Here is an 11,865-nt window from a genome sequence, read left to right on the forward strand (position 1 = left end):
TGAGAATGACAGCTTTGAACTTTCTGGCTGTGCTTCTGAGTTTGAAAGAAAACCTTTCAGATGTTTAAGCACTGCATATCTCAGTCCGTCAGAGTTTAATGCCCCACATCTCACTCAGCATTTTTCATGCTTAATGACCACATCCATACTCTTCTTCACAGCAGTGCTTATGGATGGACTAGAGATGAGCCAGCCTGTAACACAGAGGCTGGAGGCTCACTCCAGCAGCAACAGGCTGGCAAAGAATGGTGGTGACCAGAAGAGAGAGAGCACGTACACACTTTCCACTGCTGCTAATTACTGCCTTGCTGACTGAAACCCCAAATTGTACCATGCTAGTAGTGGCAAAGCACATTGCAAACCTCAGCACTGCGCAGTAGCCTGAAACAAGCACAGACTAACTACATCAGGCACATCAGGAGCAAAGAGGGACGGCTCCATCTCACTTCTCCCCACCCTCCCTTCTCTGCAGTAAAAGCCTTGCAGCTTCCTTTAATTCATCCTGCTGTTAACATGCATGACAGGACATGATTTCTCTCCGTCAGCCTTTTTTCTTCAATGGTATCCATAGCCAGAGAACATTTGGCCCATCACAAAACAATAGCTTGGATAACAGAAACTGGGAGAAGGTTCAATTTGTCCTGGCCATGGACAACCAGCCAACATCACTCCCACAGCACGTACAGATGATGTACAGTAACAAGAAAGTAGTTCACAGGTCAGAAAGCCAAAGCCCTACCCTTATTTTCTGCCCCAGCATGATTTGTACTGTAAACATTAACCTGTCCCAAAAGCAGCTTTTTCCCCTGAGCTTTCCAACACCTGACTGTGGGCTGATAGCTGACAAAGCAATGGCACATCACCTCCACAAGCCACACTACTGCTGCTGGGGAGATTAGCAGGGAAGAGCAGTACACAGTGAGCAGGCCAAGACCTAGATAATCTTTTTGGTTTACTCCCTAGTAGTTCAGACAGCTCCTAAAAACCCTGCTTACAGCCCTACTCTTTCACAGGCTGGCAGATCCCACTTCTCCCACGCATAAAATAGATGCTACATCAGAGGTAGCTCTCCCTGGAACAGGCAACGTTTCTGCAGGCATCTTAGCAGCCCTTCATGGCTTGATGCTGCTTACCAAGATGCAAAAAGCTTGAACCCACTTATTCTAATCCCAGATTATGATATGCTATCAGCAACCACCACGCTGTCTCATGGGAAGCCACCCTGTCCAGTGGTATCAGCCCTCTGCAACCTGACCGTCAGGGCCAGCAACAGCAACACAGAGCCTAGAAATGTGTTCATAACTACTGTTAATGAAAAATCACATGCCCCTCCAAGGAAAACAAGCCCAAGAGACATGATCCTGGGGCATTATGGACATCTTACCTAAGGAACCCTCTCAAGGTAAGCTACAACCACAAAAGCAGGAGTGAGGAGTGAGATTCAGCATCAGAGATGGGCAGAAGGATCCAGAGATCTAAGCCACACTCTCTGACTGCTTCTCAGTGACAGACTCCTCTTTCACCAGTTCCCTCCCCTGTGGAATGGAAGGTAGGCACTCCTCATAGCACAAGCTGCAGCAGCTTGTGGCAAGTGGTGGCTTCCAGCCCTAATAAAAATGGAGCACCAGATTAGGGGAGTCGAGGTGTCACAGCAGGGAATCCCCATATCCTACAGGGGAATCTGAAAGCAGCATATTTGCAGGAACTCACCAGCAGATACAAACACATCAGACTATATAGTCTCTCTAAAAATTTACTGTTCAAACTTGGGTCCTCTAAGGATGAGGACCTCTAAGGATGCCTCTCTAAGGAGAGGCAGGAAGAATATCACTTTTATGCACCATCCATATGTGATGACTGGTCATTTTAGCTTACGCCTCTCCCTGACACTGCATTGTCATGGTCAAAAAACCAACAACTCATTTCCACTCAGCCTTAAAATTTCTTTTTTTTCCTCCCTCCTGATACTTAGACTTCTACCTTTGCCTTCCTCCTTCAGAAGCAACACAGAAAGGGTTTTATCTGCAGTCTTCACCTCTCTTTGCAAAGTCCAAGGACATTGTTCCTCCAAATCTAAGGCCCTGTAGTAGGGAAACCATAGACCACAACACACTTCAGGCCTTCTACATGACAAACTCCTTGGCTCTTCCTCCCTGGCTGCATCCTCTCTATTGTCTTAAGAGCTTCCAATGTTTGCAGACAGCTTTATGGTTTTGGGTTTTTTTCTTAATAGCAGGATACTGCGTGCCAGCCATATGCCCTCTCCCACCCTGATCCACAAAGGAGTGAGCCAGAAAAACAGCACTTCCTCAGAACTGACTGAAGAGCTGCAGGCTGAAAAACCTTTCCCATTTTCTGTCCCTTACACTCCAAGATACAATATCTCATTAGCAATGTTTGATATTTACAGGTTGCCATTTATTACAGCAATCATACTTCTTTTCCATGCTACATCTGCAGCCTGTTAAGGCTGCAAATGCTGCGTTTGCACAGCTCTGAAAGACCCAACTGTGATTTTTCACGGCAATATTACTGCAAAGTCTCTTCCCTTTCCCACCTGCATACTCAGACAGACGTTTCAGTTCTCCTCACTCCGACACCTACATGACTGTGCTAGGAGACTTCCAAGGTCATCCACTCATCTGGACCTCCCACTGCACCACACCAGTAATGAGCCTGTCCAGGTGAGCCACCTCCCTGTATTTATACTAAATTAGCCTCAAAAGAGCCTCCTCTTGGCCCTGCTTCATTGCCTGGAAGCCCTGACCACACAACAGTGTGAATGACACATGAAGTGTTCCATATTTCAGCACAAGGTTCATCTTATAGAAAGTCTTAAAGACACAGACACAAAAAAGTTAGAAAGCATACACCCACTGACATAACCCTATGCTATAAAATATAAATAAATGGTTGTCATGGTAACTGCTTCAGAGAGAAATAGGGTCTCTCACAAATGCTCAATGGCCGGAAGAAATCCTCACACACACACACCCTTGGTCTCGTCAATTCCCTTCCTTACCGCTATTACGAAGCTTCATTCAAAGACTAGAGTTTACCTAATTCTGCAGTGCTTCACACAAGCAAATTGCCACAGAAAGAGAAGCACACCACTTCTGTCACTGAAACCTATTCAGATTTCTCCAAGTATCCCAAGAAATCCCGTTGCTTTGGACAAATCTATAAGCTCTCTTATTGCTCTGTGAGGCACAGTTTTGAAATACTGTTTTTCATTACTGATGTGCTTTCTAGCAGAGACCCTGCTGTGAGATAAAGTGGTATTAGAGTGGCATTACTGGCTGCTGGAGTGATTGAGAGACATACGAGGCTGCAATATACTCCTTGAACTAAGAGGCAGCAATATATCTAGAAACCCTTATGCTAATACCAGGAGGAGAAAGGGCAGAAAAATAAAGCACCATATATTCCTAGACTATACATATGCAAACCCCCAAATACCTGCTACTGACCAAACTCCACATTTCAAACTAAGAATGGGAACTCTAGAGCTGATGTAAGCAGGACCAGGAACATTTCAGGCCCTCCTGAGAGGCACAGGGCACTGAGCAGTGCTAACATGATCCCACAGCTCCCAGGCCAGGGCACCTTGTGCCTAAGCAGTGTGGAGAGCAGGAACTACAGCTCCAGACCTTCTGCCTCTACCCATAGATGTGTCTTGATACAGGGCAGCTTCAGCCGCCACCATTCTGAGAAATTCCCAAAAGCACCTTGATGACTTGGCAGCAGCAAAAGGCATGCTATGTCTTGAGCGCCATGCTCTTTTAGAGATACTGCTATTAATGATATTAGGAGGGTTTATGCCCAGGTGCTGGTTCTGAGTACAGTTCAAATCTGAGGTCACTGAAAGCCAGAAGTAGCTGTTAGGCTGAAATGAGTTCCCAACATGCATGCTCACACTGAAGCAGAGCCTTACAGGACCCAGTGCTGTCCAGACATGGAACAAAAACTGCAGGAAAGAAAAAGAACATCAGCAAAAGGAGGAAAAATTAACATGACTAGCCTGGTCAGCAGGGGTCTCAGCACTCCTCTGACCAAGCTTGGGTTTCTGCAGCTTTACAGGACAAGGAGCACATGAAGGTTTGCAGATGTTCCCAGGCAGCTCCTTCTGAACGTGACTGACAACACCAGGGAAAGCACCAAGATAAATTTATGAACATGTTTCTAACTGGATGGCAGACCTCTCTGGCTATGCAGGGATGCAAACTGACACTTAAGAGTGAGCAAGAGACAAACTGTGACAGAGACAGATCAGGAGGGGTCTGGAGAACAAGCAAGATTACCAGCTGACGCTGAGCCAATGGAGGGCTGCAGAGATGCAACCAAACCAGCAGGCAGGAAAAAAGACTGCTCTGCAAGAAGAGCTAGTCCCATGTGAGACCACTGTGTTGCAGGATTAAAGACACACGATGACAGCATGAACCACAGCATTAGCTGCAAAGATTAATAAAAGAGGCCACATCTTAGAGATATGACACTGAAAGGGCTCACCTGACACCAGACAGTCTGGAAGTCAGAACCCAGCAAGACATATGCGATGACACTGATGTTACTGCCCTGCACAGCAGACAGGTCGGGGTTTGCTGTCCGCAGGGATGGACAAGCAAGATGCATAGAACTTGCTGGCGGTCAGCTAGAGGGAGGTGGAGAAGCAGATAAGTGGCATCCAGGATGTCAAGGCTTCTAGCAGAGCAGGGCCACATCTTGTGGGAGATCAAGTGAATGGACTGTAACAGCCATAAACCCAGGGGGAAGGGGATAAAGAGCAAAAGAAACACCAGACCAAAAGCAGTGATCTCAGTCCAAGGCCAACAGTACGAACAGCCACTACCAGAGACCCAGGCTGAAGTTACCAGCCTCTCAAAGAGCGACTTCTCTCCTGTAACTTTGGTGTCCCCACACAAGGACTGGAACTAGAAACCAACAGAGGGAGCCAGGCCACCACTGATGCCAGCCCGAGGTCTGGCACTCTGTCCAGCCAACACTTTCTCAGCCTAATGTTTCTGTCCCCCTGTCCTCAAGCCTTTCCTTTATTAACGGCAAGCTTAATAAAGATAGCTGCCACTGGCTAATGGGGACAGGCAATCAAGTCAGTGATATCCTCCTAGCCCGAAGAACGGCTTCTCATGGCATTGTACAGGTTGCTAATCCCTGGATCTGTTGGCCAATTTATGTTGTATTTAACATCAGGTGGAAACATGAGTGATAGAAAGCTCCTAAGATGTCATAGGCAGCTGGACAGAGAAGACAGACTTAGATTAGAACTGCCAGAAAGGACAAGACTGCAAAGCCAGCTCAGTTCTGCTCTTGGAGATGAGACAATTGACCTGCAAGTGACCACAAACACTGGAGCAAGAAACCCTATCTCCCAGACATCAGATAATCCACACTCACAGCACGAAGACATAGGAAACTAAACTTCTTAAGCCATGCTATCTGCAAGATTGTATTTTCTGTTTTAAAAGGCAAAAACAGAAGAGACAGACACGAAGGTAAGAATATGAGTCCACAAAACCCTGCTGCATGTATGCAAGCTGACCTGCAGCGGCCACGAAGAGGAACTCTTCTCTCCTGCCTAGACATATCCTCCCAGTGGACTCAGAGGACACAGCAATTTAATAATACCATTCCCACTCTTCAGCCTGGCCCTGTGCATTGACATACCACTTCTGTCAAACTAGAAGCACACTAAAATAAAACCAGGGAATACACAGCTTTCACTTCATTCTGTTCCTCATTTCCCTATGCCTAACTATTTCCTGCTGTTCTCAATGCAAGATCTGAAGGCAAGTAGGAGGAACTGTCAGCACAAAGTCTCATGGGGAAGAAGGGAAGTGATTAGGTTTGCAGGATGGCATGTGCTACCAAGTAATTTCTTGCTCAGCTCAGGTAATGACACCCATCTTCCTTCACTGTCAGTAACCAAAAGGAAAGTGAAATTGAAGCAGCAGCACACTTGTGAAATCCTACCAGGTTTTACAGTTATGTTGAAATCATATAAAATATAGAAAAGTCCACTATATTATTTAGTGGTTTTCCTATTAAAAGCAAAAACAAAAAAACCCAATCCCAACCCTCTTTTGAATCTTAGATATCCTCCCACCTAGGAAAATCTCTGAGAAGAACAAAATATTTTCTAACAATTTACTAAGTAAGCCATTCCACTTTCCAGATTTCACAACAGCACTCAACAAATTCACAGCAGACCTGCCAACTGAAGTAAAAGGCCTGTTAAAAATACATTCCTAGGAAACAGAATAGAATAAGGCCTTCAAGGTAAATGCCAGAAAGCTATCTCAATGAACAAAATGGCACTCTGCTGAAGGACTTCCACTTGATTTTAATTCTTATGTGGCTCTGTACCTTTGAGCATTTCTCCAACACTTCCTCCTTGAACTGCAGGAACTTCTCCTGGATGGCAGGCTGGTTGAGAGGGAAGGACAGGAAATGTGTGAAGGGCTGCTTCTTACGGAAGCTGTCCAGGAGAACATCAATCCGCGTTCGGGCAGAGATGACACCGCTGCGATGCTGCCCTGTAATCACTAGAAGGAAACAAAGCAATAGTTGTCTGGTTTCTGTGAAGCTACAGTGAAACTACTGACACCCATGCCCATGCAAAATAAAGAGTAATTAAAAAGATTGTGATTTTACACAATACTTACCCATGCACTTTAAAATATCAATATTGGAGGATACTGTGAAGGTAAGAACATTTCACTCAGGAGATGCCAGGAAGGAATTAGAAAAACCTGCACAACAGCACCTCTCTACTGTTAGCCCCAGGCTCACTGAAGAAGCGTTAGGAATTAAAACCCCCAACCATGCACAGAGACGCCTTGCCAGACTCCCCACTTGACTTAAAATGCTTGACACAGCTGTGCTTTCCTCTGTAAAGACAGGATGATGACATCAAAAGTATCCCTCTGCTCTCAAGAAACTCAGCTCCGAGCGCTTAAAAAAACAGTAACGACAAATCTATCATTTCAGTGGCTCTTCAGATTTCTAGAGCCTTATTTCAAGTTTTCATAAAAGCAGTCAAAGTAAAAAAAGAAAAGAAAATCTATCAAAGATCAAGATGGCCTATATCATTTCAGCATGCACTTCAGGGCACCAAACAGAACACTTGAGCTTGAAAGGAAAGAACGGCAAGGAGCAAAATTTTCTTGGCTTCCTATTATTAAGTTTTCAACATCTCTCAACCTTCCTAATAGTCCTTCATGGTTCTCAGAAAGAAGTCAAGACCCACTTCTTGAGAAGTACTGCCACGTTCCTGTGCAGCACCACAGCTGGATACCCCTATCACTTACTCCTCACAGCTCTGTCACAAGTTTAACTGTACACTGTGCCAATTATCACTGAAGCATGCACAAGGGGCCCTCTCTGGATACCCACTCAGGCAAAAACCCACAGAGGCCAGCCCTTAAAAGCAATGCCTCCTTCCTTTTTAAGTCACTAGAAATTATGAGAAGGAACATACAATACAAGAATGCATGCTCTCAACATCAGGATCAAGTGACACCAGAAAGGCAGCAACGTCATCCATCAAAACACTTCTCACATTAAAGCACATGCTCAAGTTTATTTTGTGCATAAATTACAACATGGTAACTTTTTCTGGATGTATATTATAGTTTCTTATTAATGGAAATGGTATTATTTTGAAATCAAAACAGAACTCAAACACATTCAGGCCTAGTGTTCTCAAACCAGTCATTTAAGGCCCAGAACTGACTTCAGTGAGACTATTTATCGGCTTAAAATAGATTCCCCCCCCCAAAAAAAAATTACACTGCTTTATAAGGATTTATAGACAGAAAAAATAAACTCAGAAGAAAAGTGAAGTGATTTTCCCAGGGCCGTAAAGTGAGTCATTGCCATGTCAAAAGCAGAAATTAAAGGAAAAACACCTATACCCCCTTCCCATTCAAACCGTGTCTGTGCAAGAGCCTTTGAAAGAACACTCATTTTGCACATGTTAAACTCACCAATTTCTCCTTCCACTCCAGGCTTGGGAATGCTGATGGAGGTTCGAGTCTCTGTTTCTAGTCTTTTCTTGGTCTCCCCTTTCTTCCCAATGATGTACCTGGAAGCATAAAAGTGCAAGAGTCACTCACAGTTTGTCACTGGGCCACTCTCCACCAAGTGTGTCCAGCCAGCAGGTTAACCACACCACAGACGAACCAGGCTCCAAGCTGGCTCCGGGCAGTGGGTGCCTCCAGACTCGGTATTTCCATACTAGAGGGATGCACGCACTCAGCTCCACATGCAGGACCTGGTCCAGGCACAGCGGCTACTCCCAGGACTCCGCGCATGACCAGCCCAGGACCACAGGACAATGTTGAGCCATGGCTGACAACTGGCTTAAGCCAAAGTAAGTCAGTTGGCCCATCAGAGCTCTGCCCAGCACATCCTGCCACAGCTTATTCGTCAGCTGGGTTATCCCTTTTTCCCATTACCCCAGCTGATGAAGAACTACAGGCTCCTTTTCTGTTTTTTACTGGGCTCAAGGCAGTTGCTTGCCAGTATCCAAATACACAACAGAACACTTTTCTTTCTCTGCATTTCAGTAAAACTATTCAACCTACAAAACTGTCAAAAATAACTAAATAAAGCTTTGAACACTACAGGCTTCCTAGCAAACATCAGACTGGAGTCAATAGTCAATTCCAGTCGTGTGTGCTTTCTCTCAAAGCTTTCACAAACTCCCCCTGCCAGGCTGCTCACCCCAGTTCTTCCTCCCCTTCTCCCTCCGCTCCCTGACACTTTTATGTTCAAGGAAAGAGATGCTCAAAAACTCTCCTGCCAGCAAGAAAGCACCACCTGCTGTCTCTGTCACAGAGAAGGCTAGGAGTCAAGTGTGGCACAACTGCACTAGAAAGGCATTGCCAATTTTCCCTTCCCAAATGCTAAAATCCATATCCACAAAATGGAGTAAGTTTTGGAGATCTGGTGCTTACCCGACCTCAAAAAAAAAATATTCTGCACTCAACTGCTTCCTCAGCCAGTGGCAACTCAAATAAACCAGAAACACACGGGCTCACTTGTATAATGGGCTGGGAACCTCCACTCTGCACTGAAAACCTTTCTCAGTCTCTTCCACCACAAAGGCATCACAGGGTTCATCTGTGCAGTCACCAGGACCTACCAGATAAAAAAACACAACAGACCTTGTACAACCTCTGTAAAGTTTGGCAGCGCTTTATGTAGGGCAACAGTCTCACAGCCACCTTCTCCCAAGGTTAAATAAAAGAAGAAACTAATTCCTCTCTGCTGCAGGTAACTACTTTTTATTTCACGTTACTACCAGCTCTGGAAAACATAATGACTGCTTCCAAATCCACCAGACTGAGAGGCGCAGGAAATCAGTAGTTACAGCCCAGGTTTTCCCTCAGCTTGAAGTTATGCGGCTACCCAGTGGGAATGGTCTTTTCTCCTGGCAGGGTGAAAGCCACCAGCCCATTCAGAGACATGAGGAGAAATTTAAAATTGCAGAAGAATAAAAATAAAAAGGTGAGGATAGTTTTCATTCAAGGGTTCAGGTACAGAGGTTTGGAAAACAGGAATTCTCACACCCTTGGCACAGAGGAATAGATGCACCTTTCTTCTGTGGGCCATTCAGTCGTGCCTGTTAGGACCAAACATGACTTCCAGAAAGAGGCCATGGTTTCTATCTCCTCTCCAACACATACAGGGACAAATCTGGGTGGCCAGCAGCTTATTAAAACTTTGTTAAATCCACTGAAAGGCAGGGTGGAGGAAGAAACAGGACACAATGGCCACAACCCTTTCCATTTGAGAAGTAACAGCTGAGCTTTTCTGTGCCCACAATTCATGCAGAACTATGACAAACATACACGCAGAAAGATAAAGTGAAATACATCAGAACAGGAAAAATTTCCCCCCAAAACAGGTAACACCTTCCAAAAGCCACATTGTGCAAGAAGCTAGTTCTTTAAGGAGCCAACACTGTAAGGATAGAGGATCTCTAGCAAGCAGCTTCCACTCCTGCCTTATCTGCAAATAATCACACTACTGAAAAGAAAGGCACTTCAGGAACCTGGGAAGGGCAGGTTTACAGAGCTAATTTGTTTTCCTCTTTTACTGGAGATCTTCCATGGCCAGCAAGCAACATGACACCTGCATTAGGTAACCAGGATTACATCCACTTGTTGGTCAGCAGGATCATCAGGGACCAACGCAAAACATTTTTCTCCCTCTTGAACACCTCACTACACTGCATGGGCAGGTCCTTGTGCACATAAAGATATCAGAGATGACACCAAAAGCTCCCTAGGTCCCCAGTGTTGATGCTTTCAGCTGTAGCACATTCTGACAGCACCAAAGCCAACCCTTGCACAGCACTTTTTACCTGCATAGAAATCCTCATCCTCCTCCTGCTGGTAGACCTGCTCTTGAATGAAATTCTTCCTGTATACTCGCCCCCCAATCCTTATCAGCGTAGGCCGGAGAATATCCATCCTGCTCCTCCTCCTAATACAAAAACAAAGACAGCTTTGCTAACAAGCCAAGGAAAGGTAAATTTCAGTGTTTCCTCAGGGAAATTCGTAAGAGGCATCAGGGAAGCTCTGAGGGACTCAGCAGTAAAAAGCGAGGTCTGTACCTCCAGAAGAGCAATAACTCCTTTTATGCATGTGTACGAGAGGCTTCAGAAAGGCAATACCTTCTCAAACCTTATGTCACTCATTCAAAGCCTACTTTTATGAGAATTTACATGTATACTCCTTATCAGCTTGTAAAGCCCAGTCAAGTGAAAATGGAAAATTTAAGCAATGTAAGATATGTAAGACAGCATCGGGGTTTTTGCCCCTGCAAGGAAGTCAGCAAGTGATCGATCACTACTCTCTCTGAAACTCACAGGTTTTAGCTAAAACTCACTGCGGCCTCAATCAATGTGTGCCATTTCAGCACCATTCAGGACTCTGAACAGTTTCACCTTACCATTTTCCACAGCTGCAGACCAAAGAGACCCCAGCCACTTGCAAGGATTCCCCTACAACACTGACCTCTCTCAAAATACCTGACATCCCTGACATCCTCCACTAGTTTCTCAAAGGCTTAAGGAGCTTTTCAAAAGCAAACCCAGTTCCCTGGATCTGCTCGAGAGGCAGCTGGAGAAGGGAAACAAAGCACTCGAGGGGTCAGCACTGGCTGGTGTAAGCAGTTACATCTCCTGCTCTCCACCTCAGAGCACCCTGAGAAGTTTGAAGAACATGCATAAAAGTCTTACGCTACCCTGCATTATTCGAAACAATACCAGAAACATGGGGCACAGAGTTAAACTTTTTATGGTGAAGAACAGTGCAAAAAGCAAAGAACTGGCTGTCATCTGTCTGAGACTTCGCATCTTCACTACCTAAATTTCTACGTTCACTGAAACTGTTAACGTTGGGTATCTCGGTTTGCCTTGTTTTTAAAACAGAAATTTCTGTTGCTCTGAAAACAACGCCTCCACCAAAAAAAAATCGCCTTCATCAGGCTTACCTGTCCACTACAACAGAACCAGACAGGTGAAAACAAAGAGTTTGCCTTTGAAGATGCCTTTGTTCTAAACTGGATTTATTATATGGAGTGACACAAGAGGTTCAGCCCGTCAATGCTTTCCCCCTCAATTACAGCCACACCTTCTAAAATAACACACAACCACCTGAACTTACATTTAAATAAAAAGGCATCCCTATAGTTCAAGGAAGGAAGCGCAGATGTGAACCGTGCACAGCAGGGGACAGAACAAGCCATGAAAAAACACATCGTTGGGTTGGGTTTTTTTTTTTGTTTGTTTCCGCTCAGGCTTTTTATTTTTGAATTGCAGCGCTAGCGTCACAGTTT

General features: G+C 45.1%; 1 protein-coding gene across 2 annotated transcripts in view; it reads right to left on the reverse strand.

Annotated features, from left to right (window-relative positions):
• ASCC1 (activating signal cointegrator 1 complex subunit 1) overlaps positions 1-11,865 on the reverse strand; it is a 38,090-nt gene that overhangs the window by 25,695 nt on the left and 530 nt on the right. The window contains exons 1-5 of one of the 2 annotated variants that reach the window (XM_080401745.1): positions 11,694-11,825; positions 10,388-10,509; positions 9,060-9,159; positions 8,004-8,101; positions 6,382-6,560 (exon numbers count right to left, since the gene is read on the reverse strand). In XM_080401745.1, the coding sequence (XP_080257871.1) occupies positions 6,382-6,560; positions 8,004-8,101; positions 9,060-9,159; positions 10,388-10,509; positions 11,694-11,695 (501 nt within the window). In that variant the 5' untranslated portion in view covers positions 11,696-11,825. Of the gene's footprint in view, positions 1-6,381; positions 6,561-8,003; positions 8,102-9,059; positions 9,160-10,387; positions 10,510-11,693; positions 11,826-11,865 lie in introns of those variants that run through there. The other variant, XM_080401746.1, reaches the window with a different exon arrangement.

Source organism: Falco punctatus, assembly GCF_963210335.1.
Source record: "Falco punctatus genome assembly, chromosome: 9".
Taxonomy (NCBI): Eukaryota; Metazoa; Chordata; class Aves; order Falconiformes; family Falconidae; genus Falco; species Falco punctatus.